This window comes from Sturnira hondurensis, unplaced genomic scaffold (assembly GCF_014824575.4).
Source record: "Sturnira hondurensis isolate 20B ecotype Veracruz unplaced genomic scaffold, ASM1482457v3 Scaffold0000780, whole genome shotgun sequence".
In the NCBI taxonomy this organism is placed as follows: Eukaryota; Metazoa; Chordata; class Mammalia; order Chiroptera; family Phyllostomidae; genus Sturnira; species Sturnira hondurensis.
The window spans coordinates 15,604,268-15,630,018 of NW_028073411.1; the positions used below are offsets into that span (position 1 = coordinate 15,604,268).

Below are 25,751 nucleotides of genomic sequence, written 5' to 3' on the forward strand. Positions count from 1 at the left end.
CACGGCCGCCCCTGGCTGTAGGAAGGGGCAGGCGAGTCCTCCATGAATTCGAGCATTCTCGAACCAGGTCTCTCTTCAGTTCTGAATGATTTTTTACAGTGAAATGTGTCAAACACGGGCAAGTGTGGAAATACTACGATGCCTGTGGGCGCCTCCTCCCCCCAGCGGCAGAGAAGAAACACCGCAGATGGTCGGAGCCCTGGTCTATCACACTGGAATCCAGAGATCCCCCAAACGTTTCCACGGGGCTTTTTAGTCTTCTGCCTCGCGTTATGTAACCCACAGCAATGGATTCTATTTCTAGACTCTACCCAGATGAAATGAGACCGCTCTGCCCATTGCGTTTTCGCTCCCCAGGAGACTACGCTGATTCACTGTGTTCACTGCGCTGCTTGCTTCCTGCGGTTGTCCCCAGTTTACTGACTCATCCCCTCATCCACTGTGGATGGGCGCCTGCGTGCGTGGGTTTTCTTGTGCACGTGCCTGGGAGTTTCTAGCCGACACTTGCCGTAGAATAAATGCACACCGAGAAACAGTGGAATTGAGAAACAGTGGAATCGCTGGGTCATAGGGCGTGCCCCCTCCCGCCCCCCTCCCCCGAATTGCTAAGATATCACCTGACATTTGCACTTCCCGGAGAGGTAATTTGCACACGCACCTGCCATTTTTGGTAGTTCCTGCTTGCCCACACACAGTCAACACTTGGCTGACTTTAAAGTCAACACTTTCCATTTTTGTTAATATGATGAGTTTCTCAAATTGCGTTTCCTGACACTTGTGAGTTTGAACCTCTTTTGAAGTATTTATTATTCTTCGTTTGCTCCTGTCTTCAATTAAAAGGTTTCTAAAGTGTTAACATTTAGAGTGATGTGTGGCCCTGACCAGAGTGGCTCAGCTGGGCGTCGTCCTGCAGAGTGAAAGGTCACTGGTTCGATTCCCAGTCAGGGCACATGCCTGGGTTGTGGGTTCGGTTCAGCCCCCCGTCGGGGTGTCTACGAGAGACAGCCGATCAGTGTTTCTCTCCCACATTGGTGTTTCTCTCCCTTTCTTTCTCCCTCCCTTCCCCTCTAAAAGTAAATAAGTAAAATCTGTTTTTTAAAAAGAATGATGTTAACCCATACTAGGTTAGGGAAGTTCTCTGTGTTCCCCATTTGCTATGAGTTTCATAAAGCATTCCGAATGGGCGCCGCTTTTAACTCTTTGATGGAGATGTTGCTTATGTGCCGGTGCCCAGGAACCCGGTGCAAAGGCAGGCACGTTTTCCGAAAGGGGGCGCACCCCACGACCAACGCCGTTCCAACACAAGACCATCAGCAGGAGTCCACACGCCCTCCCTCTGCCGCCCCCAGGCCCCGCTCAGAGGGAGCCGGTCGTGAACTCTGACAGGATGGATTAGTGTCGCCTGCAAACGTTGTGTGAACCAGAGTCAGGGAATATACGTCCATTTGCTTCTGGCTGCTCAACACGGTCGTTGTCTGTAGCTTTAGTTTCTTCTTCCTTTTGCTGCGGTCCTTTGTATGTGTATAGGACGCTGTACTTTTCTGCTCTGGTCTGGGTACCAGGGGACAGCACCGCCCCCCGCCACGCGCCCCAGGTCAGGAGGGTCCCCTCGTTCCTGTCCTCTCTGACTGCTGCTATTGTCATTCTTATCTCAGCTGTTCTGGTAGGTGTGTGGTGACCATTTGTGGCAGTTTCATTTCCATTTTCCTGTGTCCGTGCGGCTGAATACTTTTTACGGGCTTATTTCCATTGAGATGTCCTTTTACGACACCCATCTCAACGCTGTGCTGGCCTCTCTGTGAGGGTCTCGCTTTCTCGTGTTCTCCGCCTCCTCTGGGGATGTGCTCTGTGTGGGGTCTTGGCGGTGTGACGGAAGCGCCTTCGCCCGTCCTGTGCTGTGCCTCTTACTCTCTTAGTGGTGCCTCTTGATGAACAAATATCCTTGCGTTTCGTCTGTCAGCCTCTCCTCTCATGGCGGGCACGGCAGAGTCTTGGCCTGCTCTGCGGTGGTGAAGGTGTCCCCAGTGGTGAAGGACGCTGCCCTCCCCACGATGGGTTGAACAGCATCAGTCATAGAGGGCGTTCTTCTCTTATTCCTGACTTCGGTGGGGATGTTTCTGGAGTTTTAACATTAAACATGATGTTAAATTTTCAGTTGTTAATAGTATGTTAAGGACTATATTCCTTTACTATATTCCCAGGTTTCTCCGGGAGATTTAGGGTTTAACCGTACATGCTCAGCTCCACAACCTACCTGGGACAGATTTTTGACTCCAGTGTGAGATGAAAGTCTTCGCTACACTTAATGAAACTAGCAGTGATCCAGATCATTCAGTCCACACTCAAATCTTCTCCGTGCCCCAAACGGAGGGTGGTTGAAATCAGGATTCAAACGCAGCACCTTGCTTTCTGTTTCTTATTGCTGTGCCTCTGAATTTTCTTCGTCTTTTAACCTGCAAGAATTGTTTCTCTTCATACTACTTCCGATGCTATTTACTTGAGAAGAAGGTAGGCTTTTCTTTTTTTTTAAACATTTTATTTATTTATTTATCTTTTTAGAGGGAAAAGAGAGAGGGAGAGAAACATCAATGTATGGTTGCCTTTTGTGCGTCCCCTGCTGGTAGTTAGCCTACAAGGAACCGGCCTGCAACCCAGGCATGTGCCCTGACTGGGAATCGAACCGCAATTGTCTGGTTCGCAGGCCCGCGCTCAATCCACTGAGCTACACCAGCCAGGGCAGGAGGTAGGCTTTTCTGAAAAATGTTCCATGTACTGGACTTTGTTACTGTTTCCTTGTGGTGTCATTTAATTTATTCCTCTGGATCTTGGGCGTCCGGTAAACTATAAAATATAAAGCATAGGTGGGATATGAATTTACTGTTGGGGGCGTGCACTCTTCACTGGTGGGGCTAGGCATCGTTGCTAGCTGTGGGTGTGCCACTGTGAGAGAGGCTGAGATGGGTCAGTGGGCCAGGCAGTGACGACCCTCTCCTGCAAAACCCCTGGTCAGCCTCCCGCCCAGTGAGTCACCGTCCGTCGACCACCACTGCCAGAACCAGGGTTAGCCGAGGAACTGTGAATGGCACGTTGTAACTGTACCACTTCCTCCGCGTTAGGAAGAACGCCGCCTTGTCCTCTGTGCTCTGGTTGCCGTGGAGCGCAGCGCATTTGAGACGGCAGAATAAACGCCAGTTCTTTCTCTTTCTTCACCGCATTTCAGGAGAGTTGGTGTCTTTGCATGTTGCAATGTGACATCTTGGGTTTTGTTCCTTTTCTTGAGGCCTGTTATGAGTTTTGTTTTTGTAAATTCCATGCATTTTCATAAATGTCGGTCTCATTTTTTACACATATTGAAGCATAACATGTGTGCAGATTGTTTCTCCAGCCGTGTGTGCAGTGCGAGATAGTCGTCCCAGGCGAGCACCTACGTGGTCACTGCACGCATCAGTAAATGTGCCCGAGGCCCCGAGAGTCCCCCCGACCCTGTGCTCTCTCTCCCACTGATCTGCTCCCGGAGGTAAGCCCTGCCTTCGCCTTCCTTTACGTTCCTCATGGCTTGGAACTTGCAGAAGCAGCCCCGTGGGGTGTCTCCGAGCATGTGTGACTTTCTCACTCCGTGTCGCTCCTGGGGATCACCCGCGTCCCGTACTGTTGTTGGCGCTCGGTGCTTCGGTGTGGGAACATGCCACAGTTTCTCCCTCGGGCTCCTGGTAGGGGTGGGGCCATTTTCAGTTTGGGGCTGACACCGCCCCGTGTGGGTCTCGATGCAGTGGTTGCTGTACCCGCAGTTTCCTGGGACGTGGCCTTCAGTGTGGAATTGTCAGCTCACGTGCGAGTGCTCAGCTTCGATTGGCACAGCCAAAAGGTTTTGAAAAGTGGATTTTTAATTAATTGAAACTCCCACTAGTGATATATGAGAATTCCATCATTCCACATCTTTGCCAACATTTGGTATTCTTTGTAGCTCTTTGCAATTTTAGAAATTCTGGTGGGCAGTATAATGACATTCTGTTGTCATTTCAATTTATAGTTCTCCGATACAGGATGAAGTTGAGCACATTTTCGTATGCAAATGATCACTTGCTATTCCTTTTATGAAGTGTCTGCTCAAGTTTTGTGCCAATTATTTCTCAAATGGGTTATCTCCCTTACTGATTTTTATGTTTTTCATGTGTTTGGACTAAGAACAGTTTATCAAATGTACATGCAAAAAAATTCATTTATCAGTTACATACATTGTAAAAGTTTTCCACACTCTAGTTTGCTCATTCCTAGTGGTATCTTTCAGTGAACAGAAATTGTTACCTTAATGTAGCCCACGTAATAAGTTTGTCCTTTTTATTGGTTAGACGCGTTTTGTTTCTTGTTTGAAAAATCCTTACTTCTGGTAAGTCACAAAGACGTCTTCCTACGTGACCTTCCGAAGGGTCACACCTTCGCCTTTCGGCACTGATTTGCCATCTCCCTGGAGCTGGCTGGGTGTCGTCAGTGGGGGAGGTGACAAAGTCTGTTTCTGGTGGGCTCACTGCTGTTCACTGAAGACCACGGTAACAGTTGTGCTGTCACTGTGTAGCAAAAGCCACCTCAAACTCCGTCCCTTCCAACAGCCACCACGGATTCTGGTCACAGTCTGGCACATCACCATTTGGGCTGAGGCTCACTCAGGGCAGCCAGCTGCCAGCGTGGCGGGGGCCCCTTTCTCTAGAGTTTGTCATTTCGTTCGTGGCAGGGTCACTTGGGCCGCCTCACAGGGCGGCGGGGATCGGAGAGATGCCAGGGGCACGAGGGAGCTCGTCGTCACCCGGAAGCACGTTTCAGTCCCTGCTTCCATCGCATTTGCTGTCACCCCTTTGGCTGGAGCAAGGCCGGCAGCCAACCCCGGACTTTTTGTGGGAGGACACTGCCCCCATCATGGACCCAGGAGACGCGGTCAGTATCGGGGTCTGTCCTGCAGCAATCTGTCAAACTGGCCTTTGCTGATAGCACTGAGCGCTCGCCACCCTCTCTCGAAGGCACTGGCTGCAAGCGTGTGAGCTGGCTTTGGTTTGGGGCTCTGTCCACTCCCGTTGATCTCCGGTCCCAGGCGGGCGGTCGATTGCCTTCACCCACCTGGCTCTGGCACTTCAGACCTGGCATCTGAACCTCTCTGACCTTGTCGTTCTTCTTCAAGACTGCCGAGGTTGATCGACCCTGGGAAGTAGGGGCATCTTTCTCCCTCCCAGCCTCACAAATGGAGAGCTTGAGCAAAGACAGGAGGTGACTAAAACAGTAATTAGCAGAGAATCGTTATGTGTAAGTCTGAAACACTCATTAGTTTTGAAGAATGGAACCTTTAAAAGGCCATTCACCTGCAGACGCTCCCAGACTTTGGGCTGCACCCCGTCATTAGCGGCCCTGGCCGCAGACCTCCTTCGCTGCTCTCTTCCTTCCTAATTGCTACGCTGTCCCTGCTTTCTTGTCACATTAATGCAGCCTGAAGCCACGCATTTATCCGGAGCCTCGACTGGAAACAGAGCCACACGCTTCCCTGTCCTGGAGCCTCCAACATTGCAGGAGCCCGGGCTGTGGAAGCCAGAGGTGACCCTCCAGGGGCCTCGTCTTCCTGCTGAGGGGGCCAAGGTGGGGGAGAAGGCACTTGTCCAGGGAGAGTCCTTCCTTTCCTCATTTCTTGACAGGTGCATGTGAGATATTTATTGCACGGCTATTTCACTCGAGACACAAAGGAAACGGATGGACAAGGGTCCTTGTTACAGACAGGCTGTGAGCTAACAAATGAATCCTTGACACTGAGAGAACGTGATTACACTGAGAAGCAAGGGTGCAGGGCCCTGAGCTAGAAAATGGCATGCGTGTGTTGGCCCCCTGGACGGGGGTGGTCTCAGACCGGGTCTCCCTAGAAGCAGACCCCGACGTGAGGATCCATGGCAAGAAGTAACGGTCTGTTAGGGGGTGCTCCCGAGTTCCCAGGAGGGTGGGGCCGTGAAATGGGGAGGGGAGGGCCACTAGTAAGGCACACGTTATAGAGCAATGGCCGCCGTGGGCGCCTGCAGGCTTTGGGGCACCGTGTGGAGCACACATCAGAGTCGTCACTCTGTGGTTGAGATGCAGGACAGCGGCCCGGCCGTGCCCATCGGTCACAGGTAGAGGGCTGCTCCCGGCATACCTTCTGTTCAGGCTATTTCCCACACGACGTGCAGGGCAGACCCGAGGCCCAGCACCAGAGACAGCCCTCCAGTGAAGAGGTGCAGGGCTTGTGCTGTGTGCTCAGGGGTGGTAAGGACCGAGGGGTGGTGGGTGGGCACCCCCATCAGCTGTGAGTTTGTATTGGCGGGGGAATGCCGAGAAACAGGACCAGTAGGATGGACGGGTGGATGGATAGACAGAGATGTATTATAAGGACTTGGCTCTGAAGGCTAAGTCCCACGATGTGCGGTCAGAAAGCTGGACACCCAGGGGGCCCTCAGCATCAGGTCTGGTGTGAGAGCCAGCAGGCTCAAGACCCAAGAGGAGCTGATGTTTCACTTCGAGCCGGAGGCAGCTGATTTCCCAGCTGGAACAGTCGGCTGGAGGGATTCTCGCTTCCCTGGATGAGAATCAGCCTCCCCCAACCCATGGGCCTTCCACTGATTGGACACGGCCCACCCACCCTGGGAGGGCTATCTGCTCTGCTCAGTCTACCAATTCAGATATTACTGTCTCCCGGAAGCACCCTCTCAGGCACACCCAGAGTGATGTTTTGACAAGCACCTGGCACCTTGTGTCCCAATCAAGTTGACACGTAAAGTTGACCATCATAAGGTAGTGCAAGAAAGTCTGTGTCTGGGAGAGAGTTGGGCTGAGGCTGGAGAAGCAGACCACAGCTGCGCTTCTCAGAGAGCTGGGGAGCAGGAGTCAGGGCTGGGGGCGAGAGGAGCCGGCTGCTCCAGGGGTCCACAGGTGGCTGGCAAAAGCAGACAGATAACGTTCACTTCCTCAATAGGTGTGACTGAGTGCCTGCCTCCTGCCAGGCACTGGGGGGGAGGGTGAACTAAACAGACATGCGAGTTCTCAGGTGAGAGGCAGACGAGAGAACCAAAGGCATAAAACATGTAGCAGATCGAACAGAGCCCCTGTCAGCTGGGTCTCGCTGATCTGTGTGGGCAAGTAGCACAAGTGAAAATCAACCTTTTTATTAGAAGCCATTGAGATCTGGGGCGTGTTTGTTACACAGCATAACCCAGCTCATACTGATGGATGAGGCACCTTGCTACATGGCAAGACAGGCCATATCACCCCATTGCGTAAACACACGGATATACACGTGCTTGCACACACAGACGCACAGGACACAACACTCTACCACTCAGGTCCCTGTGGGGCTCCCTACGCCCTCGGGATGAGGGATAACATCTGTGTCCAAGCCTCCAAGGCCTTTCCCAGCCGCCTCTGACTGGGAGCTGGGCAGACTTGTTATTTCCTGGGGGGTGGGGGGGGTGGGACACACTGCCTGTCACGGGTCGGGGCCTGTCACTTGTTTGGGATTTCTCAGCAGCCCTGCTCTTCCTGCTCCCCTGACCCCACGTGAATGAACCAAGTCAGGCAGAGGCCACAGCTTGCAAGAAACCTCTGAGTGCGAGAGAGTAGCCATCCCTGGGGCTCCATCACCTGTTTTCAAGGATAACAGTGAAATTACAATTATCTTTGAGTGGAAGCACAGGGGTTTGGGGGATTGTCAAGGGCAGCTCTCTGTGAGCATCACATCATGAGCCCTCCCATGTTGCTGGATGGCTTTGCTGTGTTGACATATTGTCCGGGTGGGAGATCCCAGCCCCCATTCCTCGGGGCTCACCTGGTGGCCCTCAGGTCTCCTGTGCTGACGTGCACACGGTCAGCCAGTTGTGCCCAAGCCCAGTTCCAGCCCCTGGACCACCACGCCGCCCCGGCAGCGCTGCCCTGGAAAGGGCCACAGTTAGTGGGGGGGCACAGTTAGTGGGGGGCCATGTGCTGGGCCTGAGATACTGCTATCTGGCCGTGTCCGGGAAGCACTGGAGTTGGCTCCGCAGGCACGTGAAGTGTGAGGATGAGCGTGTGATGACGTGAGTGAGGACGGAAGGAAAACAAGACATGGGGTGGGAGTGGCATCGGCGAGAAGTTCGAAGCTCCACGCAGAGTGGAGCTTCCTCACGGCCCATGGAAAAAGCGCACCCAGCTCAGGGCCCACTCGCAGGTCTGTGCAGAGAAGCCTGACCCGGCGCCTAGGGGAAGCCCAGGGAGCCCTGGCCCTGAGGGACGGCATCACGCATGTCATCAGGGTGGCTGGCTCTCGCTGTGGCGCCGCGGCTTTGCTGGTCGCAGGGACTTGGCCGAGTCATTCATTGGCTCCTCATTAAATCAGGGACAGGCATCTCTGCTCTTTTTCCACAGGAACTTCCTGTCCCGCTCGCCCCCATGGTGATTTACATTATACTGTCAAAAGGAGATTGTAACGATGAACCTAATATACGACCATCACAAGAGCCCCTGAAAGCAGAGCTTTCTCCAGCTGGTCAACGAACATGAAGTCAGAGAGACTGGGTGCCTGGGAAGGATTTGATGTACTGTCAGAAACCCCCAGAGGCTTAGGGAACTCTGGGCTCCCAGCCAGGACAGAAATGGGGACCCCACCCTGCTGAGCCACCAGGAGCCGAATCCTGCGGCCCACCTCTATAGCCCAGCTCTTCCTGGGACCCCCCGCCCCGCCGCAGGGCCGTGTCCTGTTCCCATCTGGGTGCGCCTTCTGCCTGGGGGCGCCGGCTGTGGCTCAGGTGGAGGGTCGCTTTTGGCCTGTGGACGTCCGGCTGCTCCGGCACCATTTACTGAAGAGCCGTCCTTCCTCTACTGAGCCGTTTTTGCACCTTTGTCAAAAAGCAGTTGGGCATGTCCCGTGGACCTGTTTCTGGGTTCTCTCTTCTGTCCTGTTCATACATCTGTCTGTCCGTCCCTCCCTCCACCCCCGCCCCGCACTCTTGTTTTTCTTGATTTCTGTAGCTACTCAGTAGGCCCTCAGCTGGAGAGAGCGGGTCCTCCTCCTCTGTTCTTCTTTTTCGAGATTAAGCTGTCCTGTGGCTATAGGGTGCCACCCTTCTTCAGAGAGTCCTTGAGCCGGTAGCTGCCTCCCTCCCTTCTTGCCTTTTTCTCCCCTCCCCCCGTCCCTGCCCCTTCCCCTCCGCTGCTGCCTCTCCTGGTCAATACCGCCACGCAGCCACCGCTCCCGAGCTCGCACCCGCAAGCCTCAGCCCTCGCTGCTCAGCAGGTCAGCTCTGCTCCCCCCGGCTGGACAGTGTCCCTCACCTGGGGATTGGCTGCTTGTTGGTCTGAGGTGGCTTCACCCGGGACGAGCTGGCTGCGGGGGCTGCCTGTGTCTCCTCATCCACAGGGGGCCCGGCCATGTCCCTGAGCTGAAGGTGGACAAGCAAGACAGGAAGTGCACATGCACAAGCCCTTTCCCGGCCCGGCATGGGTCACGTCTGCCAGCCTGCCCTCAGCTGCTTCTGGTCACATGGGATGTGGCTGAGCAGAGAATCAGTCATGGGGAGATGTCCTTCACCTCTGGAGCCAGCAGGACACCTTGCAGAGGACATGGGTCGCGGACTGGGGAAGAAGCGGGGTGATTGATGCCGTCCATGTACCACAGCCCCAGACCACCCTCCCACCCTCGGCCCTGGCCTTTCCAGAGCGGCCCTGGGCTGATTGCCAGACTCTGGCACCAGGCCGGCCTCACCACTGAGGATTTGGTCCCAGGAGTTGAAGTCTACGGTCTGGGGATGATGAATACCCAGCACATATGAGGAGGGATTTTTAAAAAATGATCTAGGTATTTAATGAATAGCTATTAGTTGATTTAATTTAGCGTAAGTCTAAGGGGTGTTTTTAAATAGTTTTAGTTATTTATTTTTAGAGAGAGGGAAAGGAAGGAAGAGGGGGAAAGAAACATCAATGTGTGAGAGACACATCAACTACTTGCCTCTCACGCGCCCCCAACTGGGGAGCTGGCCCGCAGCCTGCTCATGTGCCCTGACTGGGAATTGAACCAGCGACCTTTAGGTTCACAGGCTGGTGCTCAGTCCACTGAGCCACACCAGCCAGGACCTCTGTTGTCTTGCCTTGGCTCTCACCTTCTCTCTGTTGCACTGACCAGCAGAGGGGCAAAAAAAGATCAGACTTTAAACACGAATTAGGCCCCTAACCTTGCTCTCTCTTTCCCTAAAAGACTCGGGACGTCGGTAACTTGGTTTTCAGAGACGTGGCCCCATCCCACGGATTTGCGGAGCTTGTCTTTAGATCGCAGCGTTGAGACCTGGCCGGGGCCTGACACAGGATCCAGTCCTGTCGCTTCCTGTCCCTGTGGTTTGTCCCAAGTTGCATAGGGACGTTTGTTTGGGAAGTAACCTACCCCGGCTGCTCCTGGAGCTGGTGAGCACTGCCCCCACTCCACGAGAATGAAGAGTCAGTTTGGTTCCGAATACCTTGTCGTTTCTGCGGTGCGGACAGGTGCGGGTGTGCACGCAAGTGCGACCACACAGGTGTGCAGGCCCGTGGGCTCACTTGTTCGGTCCCCCGTTCATCTGTGCTTGTCTTTGATAAAGTCGCCCTTTATTGAACCTCCCCTGTGGGCCAGCTGCTGTCCTGGGTGTGCTGGGTCGAATGCTGTCCCCACCCCCAAATCCATGCTCACCTGGAACCTCGGAATGCGACCTTATTTGGAAGTAGGGTCTTTGCAGATGTAATTAGCTAAGATGAGGTTGCCCTGGATCAGTCGCCCTAATCTAGTCACCGGTGTCCTTATGAGAAAAGGAGAGGAGACAGGCACAGAGGGAGGTGAGCCTGGTGAGGACGGAGGCTGGCACCAGAGTGATGTAGCCACTAGCCAGGCACAGCACGGGTGGCTGGCCGTAGTGGAGCCGGAAGAGGCAGGAAGGATCCCGCCCTAGAGCGTGGGGAGGGAGTGTGGCCCTGTCCACACCTGGATGTCCCACCTCTGGCCCCCAGACCTGAGAGAAGAAACGCCTGCTCTTTCAAGCCCCTAGTGTAAGGGGATTGTCACAGAAGGCCCGGGACGTGAGTCCGCTGGACAGAGGGGAGGCACAGGTGTCCAACAGCCCTCGCTTTGAGGACTTGTCAGAGCCATGCTCTCTTTCTCTCAAATGCCTTCCTTGTCCTGGATCCCACATTGCCACCAGAATCCAAACCAGCCACTGTCGCAGTTATCACCCTACCCTGTGTCCCTGCCTGAGCCGGGCATGAGATGGCCTGAATGCTCCAGCACGGTGCTCTTGCTGGTCAGAGTGCAGAGTGAGAAAAAAGCCTGTGGGGCTTCATGAGAACACGTTCACCCACTAGAGAACAAAGCAGCTTCTAACGAGGCTCTGAGAAGGGGGTGCGGCTGAGGGCGGCAGACACTGGACAGCTGCCCTGTGCTGGGATACAGACGCCAGGTCTCCAGGAGCAACCGGAGTGGCAGTGAGGGAAGGCCCCTCCCCTCTCCTGGGAGGAGAGGCCTGAGGAGGTGAAGGAGCTGGCACAGGGCTGAAGCGGGGCCAATGTCCAGGCAGGGGAACGAGACGCAGCGGGAGCGCCCAGTGTTTGGAAACCCGCCAGGGGGCCCGGGAGGGGGAGGCTGACAATGGAAGAGGGCATGGGGGCATGAGGGCATGGCAGGAGGGAGGCAAGTCCTCGAAGGTCTTGGCGAGGACTGTGGACCTTATTACCTGCACGGCCAGTCACTGCTGGAGAATATGAGCAGTTCCGGGGTGGGGGGGGGGGACGGGGGCTCTGGGGACAGTGGGAAGGGTGCAAGGAAGGACTTCTCGGTCATGGGCCTGGGAGCGCAGTCAGACCCTGGAGCAGGGTGGGGATTCATGGTGAGCTGGCCCTGTCTGAGGACCGCTGTGGTCTTGTCTCCTGTCCCCAGACATCCCTTACGGGACGCTGTATCAGCCAGCAGGAGGACGGTGTGCTGACCGTGGGGAGAGTGACCCCCGAGCAGGGCTTTTCCAGCTCCGGGAGGCCCGATGCGTTCCTGCCCCGTGGAAGAGTCTGGTGACCCCTCCCCACGCCGACTCCTGCCTTTCCACGTACAGCCCGTCCTGTGTTGGGGCAGCTGGCCCACTGGTGGCAGCGGCGTCTTGTGTCTGTTGTGGCTTTTCCTGGGATCCCCACACCCCCACCTCTGCCCTGGCCAGCTCTCGTCACTCCTCAGACCACACTCAGTGTCTCAGATTCACAGGGGCTGAGGGTAAGGTTGTTCACAACGTTGCCACACCAGTCATTGCAGTCATCATAACATTTGCCAGTTTGCTCAGTAGTTAACGTCCCTCTGGGCTTAGCAGGCAGAACAGGAGAGGACGCCCTGGAGAACCACGCCTGCCCCCAGTGGGGAGAAAGCCGGGCCTGAGGAGGGGCCCCGGGGACCGGCACCCACGGCTCCCGGACTCGGATGCCCACAATTAGTAAGACTCACCAGGGACATGTCTGGATCCGGCAAACCTCTCTACGTGGTTGCTGGCTCTGAAAAGCTCCTGGTGAGAAGGCGCAGAGGCAAAACTTGTCCCCCGAAGTGACAGATGACAAAGAGAGCGCAGGACGAGCAGAAACAGGCCTGAGCATTGCGTTGCCAGCACACGGCTGGGATGACCGGCCAGGGCTGTTCACGGAAGTCCGTCTCCTGGGAGACCCTTGGAGGGGAGGGCGGCTCCTCATCCTCTGTGGCCAACTGCTGGGGCTCCCCCAGTTTACAGAGGGGTGAGCAAGGCACACAGAAGCCAGGGGCCTCATCCGAGGTCACTCAGAGTGTGGCACAGGGGAACCTAAGCAGCGTGGATCAGGGCTGGGTTCTCTGGTCCCTGCAGAAAGTTCGGAGGTGGTTTGTGGGGGAGACTTGGTGAGAAAGCTCGGGGGGTGAAGGACAAAGGCAGGTGGGAACTTTCCCCCAAATCCAGGGGGTGGGGGCTGCCTTTTGGGGAGCAGGAAGCAGCGGGGCCCCTCGGGGAAGCTGAGATGTCGAGTGCTGATGGAGGGCAGGTGACCAATGCCAACAGTGACACCTGTGAGAGACCTGGGGGACTCCCTGGGGGTCACATACAAGTGCGGCCCAAGCCTGTCACTCTTCTCCCTTGACCTTCGGTGAGTGGGGAAGGCTTGAAAATACAGAATTTCTTTTCCTGGCAGGTTGTTCTCGAAGGAAACCAATCTCTCTCGAGTGTTCCCCGGTTTTGCTGAGTTAACCAGTGACCTCGTCTCTCTGTTCTAAGCACGTCAGGTGTTAGATGCCAGGCGGGATGCTGACCGTGGCTTGGCGGGCACAGGGTCCACACAATTAGCCTCCACTGTCTAAGCTCCATCCGCAGGGGACCAGCGGTATTCGGTCACCTCCCCACGCCCTCATCACCTTATTCAGGGAACCAGTCAGTTCTCTTCATCTGTTGTAAATAACAGGTCTTCCCTAGTTTCTGGACACTGGCTGTCACCCAGCCTGATTAAAGAACGTGTCCCGAACACTCGCTGCGGACTAGGGCCTGCGTTTGGCACTGTGCACACGGAGGTTTTCCTTCAGTCATCCCTGTACCTGAGTGTTTGTCCTGGAGTAACCAGGTACCAACACCATGCTAGGCACTTAGAGCCTAGTGGGGAACGGCGTAACCAAACACAAAACTCCATGTGAAACAATACAGACAATACATTCTGGAGGGAAGTCCCACAGTGCTGTGAGCGGATCTCGGGGAGCAGCCGGAGTCTGGAGTGGGGGCTGGCTCCTCCGGGTGTAGGAGGGTGCGGGGAGGCAGAGGAGCACGGGCCGGACCAGGAGGAGAGCAGCAGGAGCCCCAGGAACCGCTGCCACAGGCCCAGAAGGCAGGCTGGCTGTCTGGAGCTTGGCGGGTGTGGGGGGCGCTTCTGACCCCGCAGGCCCTCAGACCACAGGGAGGAATTTGCTCTCTTCCCCCAGAACCATGGAGCATCTCAGAGCAGGAGAGCCAGGGGAGGGTGTTGGGCGACCCCTGCGGCAGGAGATGATGGTGGCGTAGAGCAGAGGGTGGCTTCGGGGGTGGGCGGCTGGGACAGGCGGGGGGAAAAGGTGAAATGGGCACAGCCTGCTGAAGGTTCGGTGTGCGATCAGAGAGAGGAGCCAAGGGCGAGTTCTAGGCTTTGAGCTGGCGAGGCCAGCTGAATGCTGAGCTGCTCGACCCGGCTTCTGCCCTGGACCTGTGCAGTTTACGGTGGCTCGGAGGACCTGCGAGGTGGGCAGGCTGGTCCCTGCAGCCTGGAGACCAGAAGAGCCTCTCATAGCCGCCGGCCATCAGAGATGGAGGGGCTTCTGCCCCAGTGAGCGGGAAGGAGGGTTGTGGGATGCGGGCTTGGTGGGCCTCAGTGTGCAAGGACTGGGCAGGGGATGCAGCTGTGTGTATGCGCAAGAGGGGGAATGTGAGAGGGGGCCCTGTGGGGGGAGCCAGGCAGGTGCTTTAGCAAGGAGCGCGTGGCAGAGGAGGCCAGAGCCACAGGGCTATCCACGCCTGCAGTGCGTGGTCGCACCTTGCTACGCTGTAGGGGTGTGTAGAGAAGCCAGACTGGGGTGAGGAGCTGGAGACACCAAGAACTACGGCATGAGGTGGGGATGAGGCAGGGTAATCCGGGAGGAGAGCGTGGGCTCGCTGCCCTCATCTTCTGGGAGCTCTGGATCCCAGGGCGCAGGCCAGCATCCAGGCAGGAAGGGACGGTGACATGCTCGTGGCAGTCTCGGGCTCAGAGTTTCTATAAAGGCGGCGGGATGAGCTTCCTGGACACTCAGGCAGGAGAGCTGCTTTCTGCGTGTGTGAGTGAGTGCCAGGCGGACGAGATGGGGAGCAGGCGTGGGGGAAGGTCATCCTGGCAAAGGGGACTGTGGCATGTACGAGAATTGGGCAGTGCAAGTGTGCGAGATACCTTCTGTCGTCCCTTCCACCACAGACCCGCTGGGGAAGTGTTTGCTGCCCGGGGGGGCAGGGGTGGGAGATGCCAAGGGTGCCCACCCTGCAGTGGGGCGCTGCCACAGCAAATGAACGCAGTTGAAACCGGCAGCCATTCGTAACAAATGGTTGGGTACATAGGTAGATAAGAACTTTCGAGAACCAGTACAAGCTGTGGCAAATCTGACTTGTTTCTCCCCTCCCCCCTTTTTCTTTTGCAGTCAACTTTGACCATTTTCAGATTCTGCGGGCCATTGGGAAGGGGAGTTTTGGAAAGGTAAGACTGACGGATCTTAACAAACTCCATCAATGAGGCACGGAAGTCCCGCCTGCTGGGCGTAGGTTGGGGTGTCTGGTTTCCTGCCGGTTGCTGGGCGCTGTTCCTCCGAAAGCTCTGGACCCGCCGCATCTGAATGTGAGAGGAAGTCTGAGTACTTCCCTTCGGATCCGCTGTAATTTCATTCTGAAAATTGAATTACCACGGCAGCCCTGGTTAGGTGAATCACAACGGTAATTATTTCAAGAACGCTAATGCCTTTCTCCCTCGAGGATCTAAATGAGGAAAGTGGAAAAAACCCACACACCCACAAGATGGCCACCATCAGCTCCTTGCTGTGCCACAGGCATTTCATTTAAAAAATTTTGTTTGGAAAGAACACTTAACGTGAGACCCACCCTCCCACCGAAACTTCGGAGTGCCGTACGTCACCCTCGACTGTGGACGCAGTGTGCTGCAGCGGGTCTCAGGGATTCTCCGTATCGCTCCACTAACCTCTGTGCCATTAGTTAGTGACTTGCCATGTCCCCCTCCCTGACTCAGCCCTGATTTTGTGACTTTGACTGTTTTAGACCCCTCATTTACGTGGGGTCATGCAGTGGGGGTTGTGTCCTCAGGGGGCACTCACATGCAGCACGCTGCAGATCGTCGTTGTTGTGTAAGGCTTTTGTTGTGCCCGTGTGCCTCATCTCTTCCTTCACCTGTCTGTCCCCTTGACCCAGATGTGTCCATCTGTGTCACCATCTGGCTCCAGGTCAGAGGGCAGTTCAAGGAGCAGTCTGTGTTGATCAGGGGCATCTCGTCCTTATGCAATGTCCTTGGACAAACAGGGGTGTCCCTTGGGGTGGTCACCACCCCCGGAAGTCAGTCAGCGAGGGCTTATGAGTGTACAGGGTGTAAAAAGTGTACCTGTTTGTGGCGTCCATGTCAGGCTGTTGTGATAAATCAATGAGGTTATACAGCGCCATTCCCAGCACAAAACCAGACCTGCGACCAGTCGGTATTGCTCCCCTCACTGTGTGGGGCCGTTCCCTCCCAGGCAGCAGGGAGCGGGGAAGAGGAGGCCTTAACTAGATGAGCTTTTCCGAAGGAGATAGTAGTAGTGGGCATGCCTGGTTCTTGCGTGGAGGGGCATTTGTTTGGACACACAGTGGCACTGGGACAGGCAGGGCTGTGGTGTGCCTTTCAGTTCCCAGAGCATCTCGTCACATATGACACGTCACTGTTGATAAGTGGTGAGATGAGGCTTGGCAAGGCTCATGGTCTCTCATGGCACTCATTCTTCTGGTAAACCACACAGTTCTATGTGACAGGAGCCTCGTCATTGAGTTTTCTCTAATTGAGCTATTATTGGTAGTTTGTGTAGACCTGATATACAATTAGCCAGCTCAGGCTGGGTTCTTCATTCTTTTATTCATTCATCCATTGATTCATTCTTCCATCCATCTGTCCTTCCATCCTTCCTTCCTTCCATCCTTCCTTCCATCCATCCATCCATCCTTCCTTCCATCCATCCTTCCTTCCTTCCTTCCATCCATCCTTCCACCCATCCTTCCATCCATCCTTCCATCCATCCATCCATCCATCCTTCCTTCCATCCTTCCTTCCTTCCATCCTTCCTTCCATCCATCCATCCTTCCATCCATCCATCCATCCTTCCTTCCATCCTTCCTTCCATCCATCCATCCTTCCACCCATCCTTCCATCCATCCTTCCATCCATCCTTCCATCCATCCTTCCATCCATCCATCCTTTCTTCCTTCCTTCCATCCTTCCTTCCATCTGTCCTTCCATCCTTCCTTCCTTCCTTCCTTCCTTCCATCCTTCCTTCCTTCCTTCCTTCCTTCCTTCCTTCCTTCCTTCCTTCCATCCTTCCTTCCATCCATCCTTCTATCCATCCTTCCATCCATCCTTCCATCCATCCTTCCATCCATCCTTCCATCCTTCCTTCCTTCCACCCATCCTTCCTTCCTTCCTTCCATCCTTCCATCCATCCATCCTTCCATCCATCCTTCCATCCATCCTTCCATCCTTCCTTCCTTCCACCCATCCTTCCTTCCTTCCTTCCATCCTTCCATCCTTCCTTCCTTCCTTCCTTCCATCCTTCCATCCTTCCATCCTTCCATCCATCCATCCATCCATCCATCCATCCATCCTTCCTTCCATACACCCATCCTTCCATCCACCCATCCTTCCATCCATCCTTCCATCCATCCATCCTTCCATCCATCCTTCCATCCATCCTTCCATCCTTCCATCCACCCATCCTTCCATCCATTCTTCCATCCATCCATCCATCCATCCATTGTAAGGAGGATCATGTTGTTTGGATCCTGTTCTAGATTCTGAGGTTACAAGAATGAACAAGTGTGGTGTCTGCTTTTGGGAATCTCTCAGATACATGTAGGAGGCAGAGAAATAAACATAATTAAAGTCCAGTCTGAAAAACACAGATGGAGGAAAGCCCAGGAGGAATGGGTGTATGGGGGTGTGTTTGGAGGATACCAAATGCAGACTTCAGAAAGGACCCTCTCTGTAGAGGGCAGGGTTGACCAGATGTCTATGTACTGTAATATTTTCAAACACTTCAGTGTGAAAATTTGCAAACATGCAGCAAAGTTGAAGGGGTTTTATAGTCAATACCCATATCCACCCTCTATATTCTACAATTAACATTTACCAAACCTATTTTATGAAACACCTATTCTATTCAGCCATCTTTTTATGTATTTTTATGGTAAATTGCAAATAGCTGTACACTTACCCCAAGTATTTCAGCACAGAGATTTGTCTATAGTATTTTTTTGCTATAAAAGCACATACAATGAAATGCACAAAGCTCAAGCTTTCAGTTGTGTTTTTAGAAATGCATCCATCTGTGTCACGTGAGCATTGACCAAGACACAGAATATTACTGTCCCCCAGAAGTCCCCTGTCGACCCCTACCAGCCAGAACTCATAGTACCAACCCTTCCCTCCTCTATAGATTAGATTCGCCTGCTCTAGACCTTTTTAAAAATGTATCTTATTGATTATGCTCTTATAGTTGTCCCATTTCCCCGCCTTCATTCCCGTCCACCCTGTACACCCCCTCCCACCCACGTTCCCCTGCTTTAGTTCTTGTCCATGTGTCACAAGTCCTTTAGATTCTGTATTTCCCATAGTACTCCTGCCCTGCCCCCTGTCTATTTTCTACCTACCATCTATGCTACTTATTCTCTGTACCTTTTCCCCCTCTCTCCTCCTCCCACTCCCCTGTTACTAACCCTCCATATGATCTCCATTTCTGTGGTTCTGTTCCAGTCCTAGCTGTTTGCTTAGTTTGCTTTTGTTTTAGGTGTGGTTGTTAATAACTGTGAGTTTGCTATCTTTTTACTGTTCATATTTTTTATCTTCTTTTTCTTAAATAAGTCCCTTTAACATTTCATATAATAAGGGTTTGGTGATGATGAACTCCTTGAACTTGACCTTATCTGAGAAGCACTTTATCTGCTCTTTCATTCTAAATGAAAGCTTTGCTGGATAGAGCAATCTTGGATGTAGGTCCTTGCCTCTCATGACTCAGAATACTTCTTTCCAGCCCCTTCTTGCCTGCAAGGTCTCTTTTGAGAAATCAGCTGACAGTCTGATGGGAACTCCTTTGTAGGTGACTGTCCCCTTATCTCTTGCTGCTTCTAGGATTCTCTCCTTCATTTTCATCTTGGCTAATGTAATTATGATGTGCCTTGGTGTGTTTCTTCTTGGATCCAGCTTCTTTGGGACTCTCTGAGCTTCCTGGATTTCCTGGAAGTCTATTTCCTTTGCCAGATTGGGGAAGTTCTCCTTTATTATTTGTTAAAATGAGTTTTTCACTTGTTGCTCTTCCTCTTCCCCTTCTGTGACCCCTATAATTTGGATGTTGGAACATTTAAAGATGTCTTGGAGGTCCCTAAGCCTCTCCTCATTTTTTTAAATTCTTGCTTCTTCGTTCTTTTCTGTTTGGTTGTTTTTTTCTTCCTTCTGGTCCACTCCATTGATTTGAGTCCCAGTTTTCTTCCCATCACTATTGGTTCCCTGTGCATTTTCCTTCATTTTACTTAGTGAAGCCTTCATTTTTTCATCTAATTTGCAACAAAAATCAACCAATTCTGTGAGCATCCTGATCACCAGTACTTTGAACTGTGCATCTGATAGGTTGGCTATCTCTTGATCACTTAGATATATTTGCTCTGGGGCTTTGATTTGTTCTTGGTTTCAGCTATTTTTGGAGGGGGGGGTCTGGTCACACCTGTTACATAGTGAGGGGTGGAGCCTTAGGTGTTCACCAGGGTGGGGCAACCCAGTGGCTGGGTTGTGACACTGTATGCGGGGGCGGGGTCAGAGGGGGAACAGTGGTGCTTGGCAAATTGGGCCCTCATGGTGCTGGTTCCTGGGTGGGTGGGCTTGTGTACGTTCTAGGACCCTGTGGGTCTCTCCAACGACCTCTCCTGTGAGGCTAGGAATCTCTCCCAGCACCTCAACCCCCACAAGTGTTTTTCAATCCATGCTTTTAGGCTTCATTTCCAGTCACTGGGACCCTGGGTTGTGTGGTCTGTCTCACTGCCCATTTTTGCCTGGTTTATCTGCGTGTGAATGTGTGACCGTGGTCAGCGGCCTTGTGCACCTCACTGGGTCTGTCCGTTGCACCCTGCTCACCTGAGGTCGGCCTACTGCTGCCTGCACACCCGATCGCCAGCCACCACCTTTTCCCGGCACGACGCCGCTCCACCCGCTGCCGACTCTGCCCTTCTTACCTGTCTGCGTGAATGATTGTCGGACTTCTGTACAGTTCAATTTTCTGTTGGTTCTGGTTGTGTTTTGTTGTTTCTAAACTTTTGTTGTCCTTCATTTTGGTTGTGGGAGGAGGCACAGTGTGTCTCCCTACGCCTCCATTGTGGCTGGAAGTCCCTGCTCTAGAACTTAGCAGAGGTGAGATCGTGCAGTAAGTGCTCGTGTGCAGCTTCATGATATTCTGCGTAATGATCTGCATCGTGATGTTTTGGGGGCTTATCCGTGTTGTTACATACCAGCACTTTTCCCTTTTCACTGATGAATAATATTCCATTCTACCAACCTAGTGATTTTCACCCGTGTGCCACAAAATTTCCAATCAGGCAGTAACTGACTCTACAGGGGCACTGGCCTCTTTCCCCTTAGATCGTCAAATAAAAAACAACAACAGCCAACACGACAATAGCCGTCCAGTGTGAACAAATTGAAATGATACCTATTTTTTTTATCAGATTGGCCGAAAATAAATTTGGGGGTGTGCTGCAGAATTTTAGTAGTTAGTTTCATTTCAATGAAATTAAAATGGTTGACAGTCGCCGTATTAAACACATTATGGTTTATGAATCTATTTTCATCATGATGGACTCCACGACTGTTTCTGGTTTTTGCAATTTTTAGAAAGTTGCTGTGAAAATGTGTAGTCTTTTTTGTGAACATATGATTTCATTTCTCCCCGGTTAATATCTGGAATTGGCATTGCCTGGTAGAGAGTAGGTGTTTGTTGAGTTTCGCACGAAACTGCCAAAAGGCTTTGCAGCGTGGCGGCATATTTCATACTCCCACTGAGGCTGCCGTCTGCTTCACGTCCTCGCCGACATATGGTGCTATTGGTATTTTTCACTTTAGGTGTTCTGAGCGTTTCGGAGTGTCTCCGTATGGTTTAATTAGCATTTCCCTAATGAGAAATGGTGATGCATGTCTTTCCATGTGCTTAATGACCAGTCATATATTATCATTTGTGAGGTTTCTATTCAAAACTTACTGCCATTTTAAAAAATTGCATTGTGTTACTGTTATTCAGGTGTGGGATATATGTATTTGGTTACCAGCCCTTTGTCAGATATGAGACTATTCTCCACGAAGCTGCGGCACACTGATTGACTTGATTAGCAGTATGTTTTGGTGTACAGGCATTTTACATTTTGATGAGGTCTAATTTACTGAATTTTCCCTTTTAGGGTTATTGCTTTGTGTGACTTGTATAAGCAAACTTGGCTGAAGAAAATGTGCTCAAGTCACGAAGATATTTTCCTGTTTACTTTATAAAAGCTTTATGGATTAGTTTATAGCTTTTGAATTAAATTTTTGAATTAAATTTTTGGTTCATTTTGGAATTAAATTTTTTGCATGATGTGAAGTAAGGGTTGAGGGTTTTGTTTTTTTGGGTTTTTTTTGCATGTGGATACCCATTTATTTTTTTTTAATATTTTATTTCTTTATTTTTAGAGAGAGGGGAAGGGAAGGAGAAAGAGTGGGAGACAAACATCAATGTGTGGTTGCCTCTCATGTGTCCCCTACTGGGGACCCAGCCTGCAACCCAGGCATGTGCCCCGACTGGGAATCAAACTGGTGACCCTTTGCTTCACAGGCCTGTGCTCAATCCACTGAGCCACACCAGCCAGGGCTGGATACTCATTTCTTGAAAAGAATTTCCTGTGCAGGTCAGACCACTTTGGTGTCCTGTGAAGAGTCGGGTGCCTTGGGCACATGGAAGCTCCCCTTTCAGTTCCTATCCCCTGGATCTTACCTGCGTATCCAAGTGCCAGACTGTCTCAGTTTATAGTAAGTCTTGAAATCAGGTAGCGTAACTCCTTCACCTTTATTCTTTTCCAAGATTGTTTGGATGTTCTAGGTCTTTGGGTTTTCATACAAATTTTGGAATTGCGTGTCAGTTTCTAAAAATAAAATAGATGGGTGGGATTATAGTTGGAATTATATCAGCTTTATATATCAATTGGAATAGAATTGGTATCATACCAGCGTTGTGGCTTCTAATTCATAAACATGACTTATCTCTCTGTTTTTTCCTTCATTTATTATTGGAGAGTCTTTAATTTATTTTAGCAATGTTTTGTAATTTGGGGGGCAGGGACTTTGCTCTTGTTTTGTATTAATTTTTTCCCTAAATAGTTAATGAGGGGTTTGGGGGGGTCACTGTTTTAGTGGAATTGTGTTTAATTTAATTTTAATAGTTTATGCTAGATATAAAAATACACTTGGCCTTTGTATCATGTATTCTGAAATCTTGCTAATTAATTTATTAGTTGTAATAGTTATCGTGTCGTTTTCTGTAGTTATTTTAGGACTTGTTTTTAGATCTTACACTAGTTTTACAAAATGAGTTGAGCCATTTTCTTCCCTATTTTCTGAAAGACCATGTAAAATTGGTGTCACTTCTTTAAATGTTTGGTAGGATTTATGAGCATGAATGAAACCATTTGGGTAAGGGTTTCTTTGGAGAATGGCTTTTGACAACAAAGATCAATTTCTTTTTTAAAAGTTTTATTTATTTATTTTCAGTGAGAGGGGAAGGGAGGGAGAGAGAGAGGTAGAGAAGTACCAATGTGCGAAGAGATACGTTGATCAGTTGCTTTCCGCACGCCCCCAACTGGGGACCTGGCCTGCGATCCAGGCACGTGCCCCAACCAGGGTCAGAAATCGAACCAGTGACCTTTTGTTTCTCAGGCCGGTACTCAATCCACTGAGCCATACCATTCAGGGGTAATTTCTGTAATAGATGTGAGTCTATTCAGATATTCTGTTTTTTTTTCTTGCGTGAATTTTGGTAAATTGTAATTTTCAAGGAATTTACCGAATTTCTTTAGGTTGCCAAGTTTGTTGGCATAAAGTAGTTTATAATATTCTCATATAAACCTTTAAATTTCTGTAGCATCTGTAATTATAACTTCTCTTTCATTTCTGATATTAGAAATTTGTGTTCTCGTTCTTAATTTCTTGATCAGTTTATATATTCTTAGATTTTCACAATGAAGCCATAGGTAATATTTATTTTAGACATTTTAAAAAGTCAGTTTTTAAGCTATAAAAGTTCTTCCAAGTACTACTTTAGTTGCATTGCACAAACTTTTAAGTATTGTATTTTTATTATTTAGTTTATAATATTTTCTAATTTCTCTTTGAATCATGCATTGATTAGGCATGTGTTTTTCAATCTCCAAATATTTGTTTTTCCCCCCTAAACTTACTGTATTTGTTCCTTTTCTTTCTTGAAGACTGTTTCTACCGGATACAGATTACTGGGTTGACTTTTTTCCCCTCATCACTTTAAAGATTCTGTACCACTGTCACCCGATTGCCGTAGTTTCTGATGACAAGTCACAAACTGAACCATTATTACATGGTATGTCATGAATCACTTTCGTCTCTCTGCTTCTAAGATTTTTCTTTCATCATCGACTTCAGCCATTTGACTGTGGTGTGAGTAGGTGGAAGTTCTTGGTTTAAAACAGTCTCTCTCTCTCTGCTTAGATTTTCTGTATTCTCATTTATTTGTGCCGCGTTGCCCTTTATAACACGCAGCTTAGTCATAGTCATCAGGCTGTTTTAATGTCCTTTCTGCTAATTCCAGCATCTGAGTCATCTTCAGATTTGCCTCCATTGAAAATGGGTCACATTTTCCCACTTTTTATAGGGTGAGTCGCTTTAGGTTACATCCTAGAGGTTGCGAATATTATGTTGTAGAGACTTTGGGTTCTGTTGTATGACTTTGGAAATGCACTTAAACAAGCGATGAACTTGACTGGACTTAGGCTGCTTGCTCTGCCTCTCGGGCAGGCTCACGAACCTCAGTCGCCTTCTCTTCCCTTCTCTGCTGGGTCCCTGACACTGATCTTTAGGGGCCAGCTGGAGATTTGGGCAGAGCTCACGTGCTGATTGGAGGCTTCTCTTCCCCACGGTTCTCAGAAGCCTGTGGCCCAGAGAGTTCAGACAGTCTGCCTGTAATCTCATGGGTAGTGGCTGAACTTCAACAACAACCACGAAACGTTTAAACACCCCGTCCAACCTTCACCTTCTGTGGTTTGTCATCCTCAGTTTGAGCATTTCCCAACATAAGGAAATGATGCCCGTCCTTTAGTCCACAGCACGGGGGGGCGCCGCGTGAAAGACATGGAAGCATAGCACTTTCAGCTTCATGTCCTTGGTGATTTCGGTCCTGAGTACCTTTGCGTCCTTTCCCGGCATGCGGCCAAATCGGTTAGCATGCAGCCTCGTGATTTTCCAGTTGGTTGTATGCCGTCATCGTCCTTTGAAAGGTTTGTCTGCCCTTTCTGCCCACATCTGCGCTGCTGTGTGCCCAGTGGTTTGGCTCTCAGAGCCTGTAGTCCAGAGCAAAGATGTGTTAAATGTGGTTACAATGGATCTTTCGAAACATGCAAGCTGTGTAGAGGCTCTGTTTTTATGCCGCTCTGGGGCCATAGCAATTTCTCGATGACTCCCAAATTCATGGGGAACATGCACAAACCTCCGGCATTCGGGACGGAGTTAGTTTTCTTCAGGGCAGTAGAACACAGCATTGTTCTGGTCAGAAGGCCAGGTAATCGCTGCCTCTCATGGTGGTGCCTGCAGAAGTCTGCGTGACTGTCGCTAACTCCAGGTGGGGGCGGGCCGGCACAGGTCGGAGGAAGCCACCCTCCTCCGGGAAGGGCTCGGCTTTGCTTTCTGTATCCGGCAGCTTCACCCTCTGGCGCTTATTACTGGTTTTCCAGAAAGACATGCCACTGCCCCACTGCGACAGCAGCCCCAGTTATCAGCGGGGAGCAGGGACGTACTGCATTTTCAATAACCCTTTTGGGACAGAGTGCTGGGACAGCCAGGGTGCGGCAGAGGGGTTCCTGCCTGTGTGGTGGAAGCGCCATAAGGAAATGATGCCCGAGATTCAGGAGTCCGGCCGACTCTGCCGGTGTTAGTTGTGGGCGCCTGGGGACATAGATTAGCCACTCTGAAGCCAAATTTCCTCATCTGTAAAATGGAAAAAGAATGAGGAACTGCAGTGGCAGCTGGGTTTTTTGTTTGCTTTTTGTTTTGTTTTTTACTTCCCTGCTTGCTATTCAGTCCCCTTTCTCACGATAACACTCCTTTCCACTGGAGACCGCCTCCCCACTGCTTGTGGCCCAGAGGACTGTCAGTCAGTGCGGTCCCGCCCTCCCCTCTGAGATGGGCCAGGCCGAGCCAGCCCCCGAGACCCCATCCAGCTCCCCCAGCGCTCGCTCCAGGGAGTGCCTGCGTGTGCCCCAAGCCCGGCCACACAGAACCCTTCCCCAGAACCCGAGGCCGAAGGCTTGGCTTTTCCCTCCTGAAGCAGGTGCAGTGAGGAAGCAGGTCTGCGTTTGTTCACCAACGTTTGTTCACTGTTTTCCTCGGCAGTTGGTGAAGGTGCAGGTCTGTCTGGAGGAGGAAAGAATGAGGCACAGAGCAAAGAAACAGACACAGGTGCACATGTCTTATCCACATGTATACAGTGTTTGTACACACGCACTTATGTACATACATATATGCCCTCTAAGCAGTACACAGGCACACACACACTCCCAGTAGTGTGCACAAAGCTACATACATGTATAGGCCCATAAATAGGCACCCACTAGACAACATATATGTACACATGCACATATCACCCACATACAACATACACACATGCATGTGTGCACACACGCAAATGCGCTCTCACACGCACATATAAATGCCTC

At 51.4% G+C, this 25,751-nt stretch overlaps 1 protein-coding gene across 3 annotated transcripts in view; it reads left to right on the forward strand.

The window, feature by feature from the left end:
* Nucleotides 1-25,751, forward strand: part of STK32B (serine/threonine kinase 32B) — a 188,965-nt gene that overhangs the window by 46,698 nt on the left and 116,516 nt on the right. For 2 of the 3 annotated variants that reach the window (XM_037046033.1, XM_037046025.1), the window contains exon 2: nt 15,179-15,234. The exons of the other annotated variant lie outside the window; for it this stretch is intronic. Coding sequence is in view for 1 of the 2 variants with exons in the window: in XM_037046025.1 (XP_036901920.1) it covers nt 15,179-15,234 (56 nt within the window). In the remaining variant the exon portion in view is untranslated. The remainder of the gene's footprint in view (nt 1-15,178; nt 15,235-25,751) is intronic. 3 annotated transcript variants of the gene reach the window in all.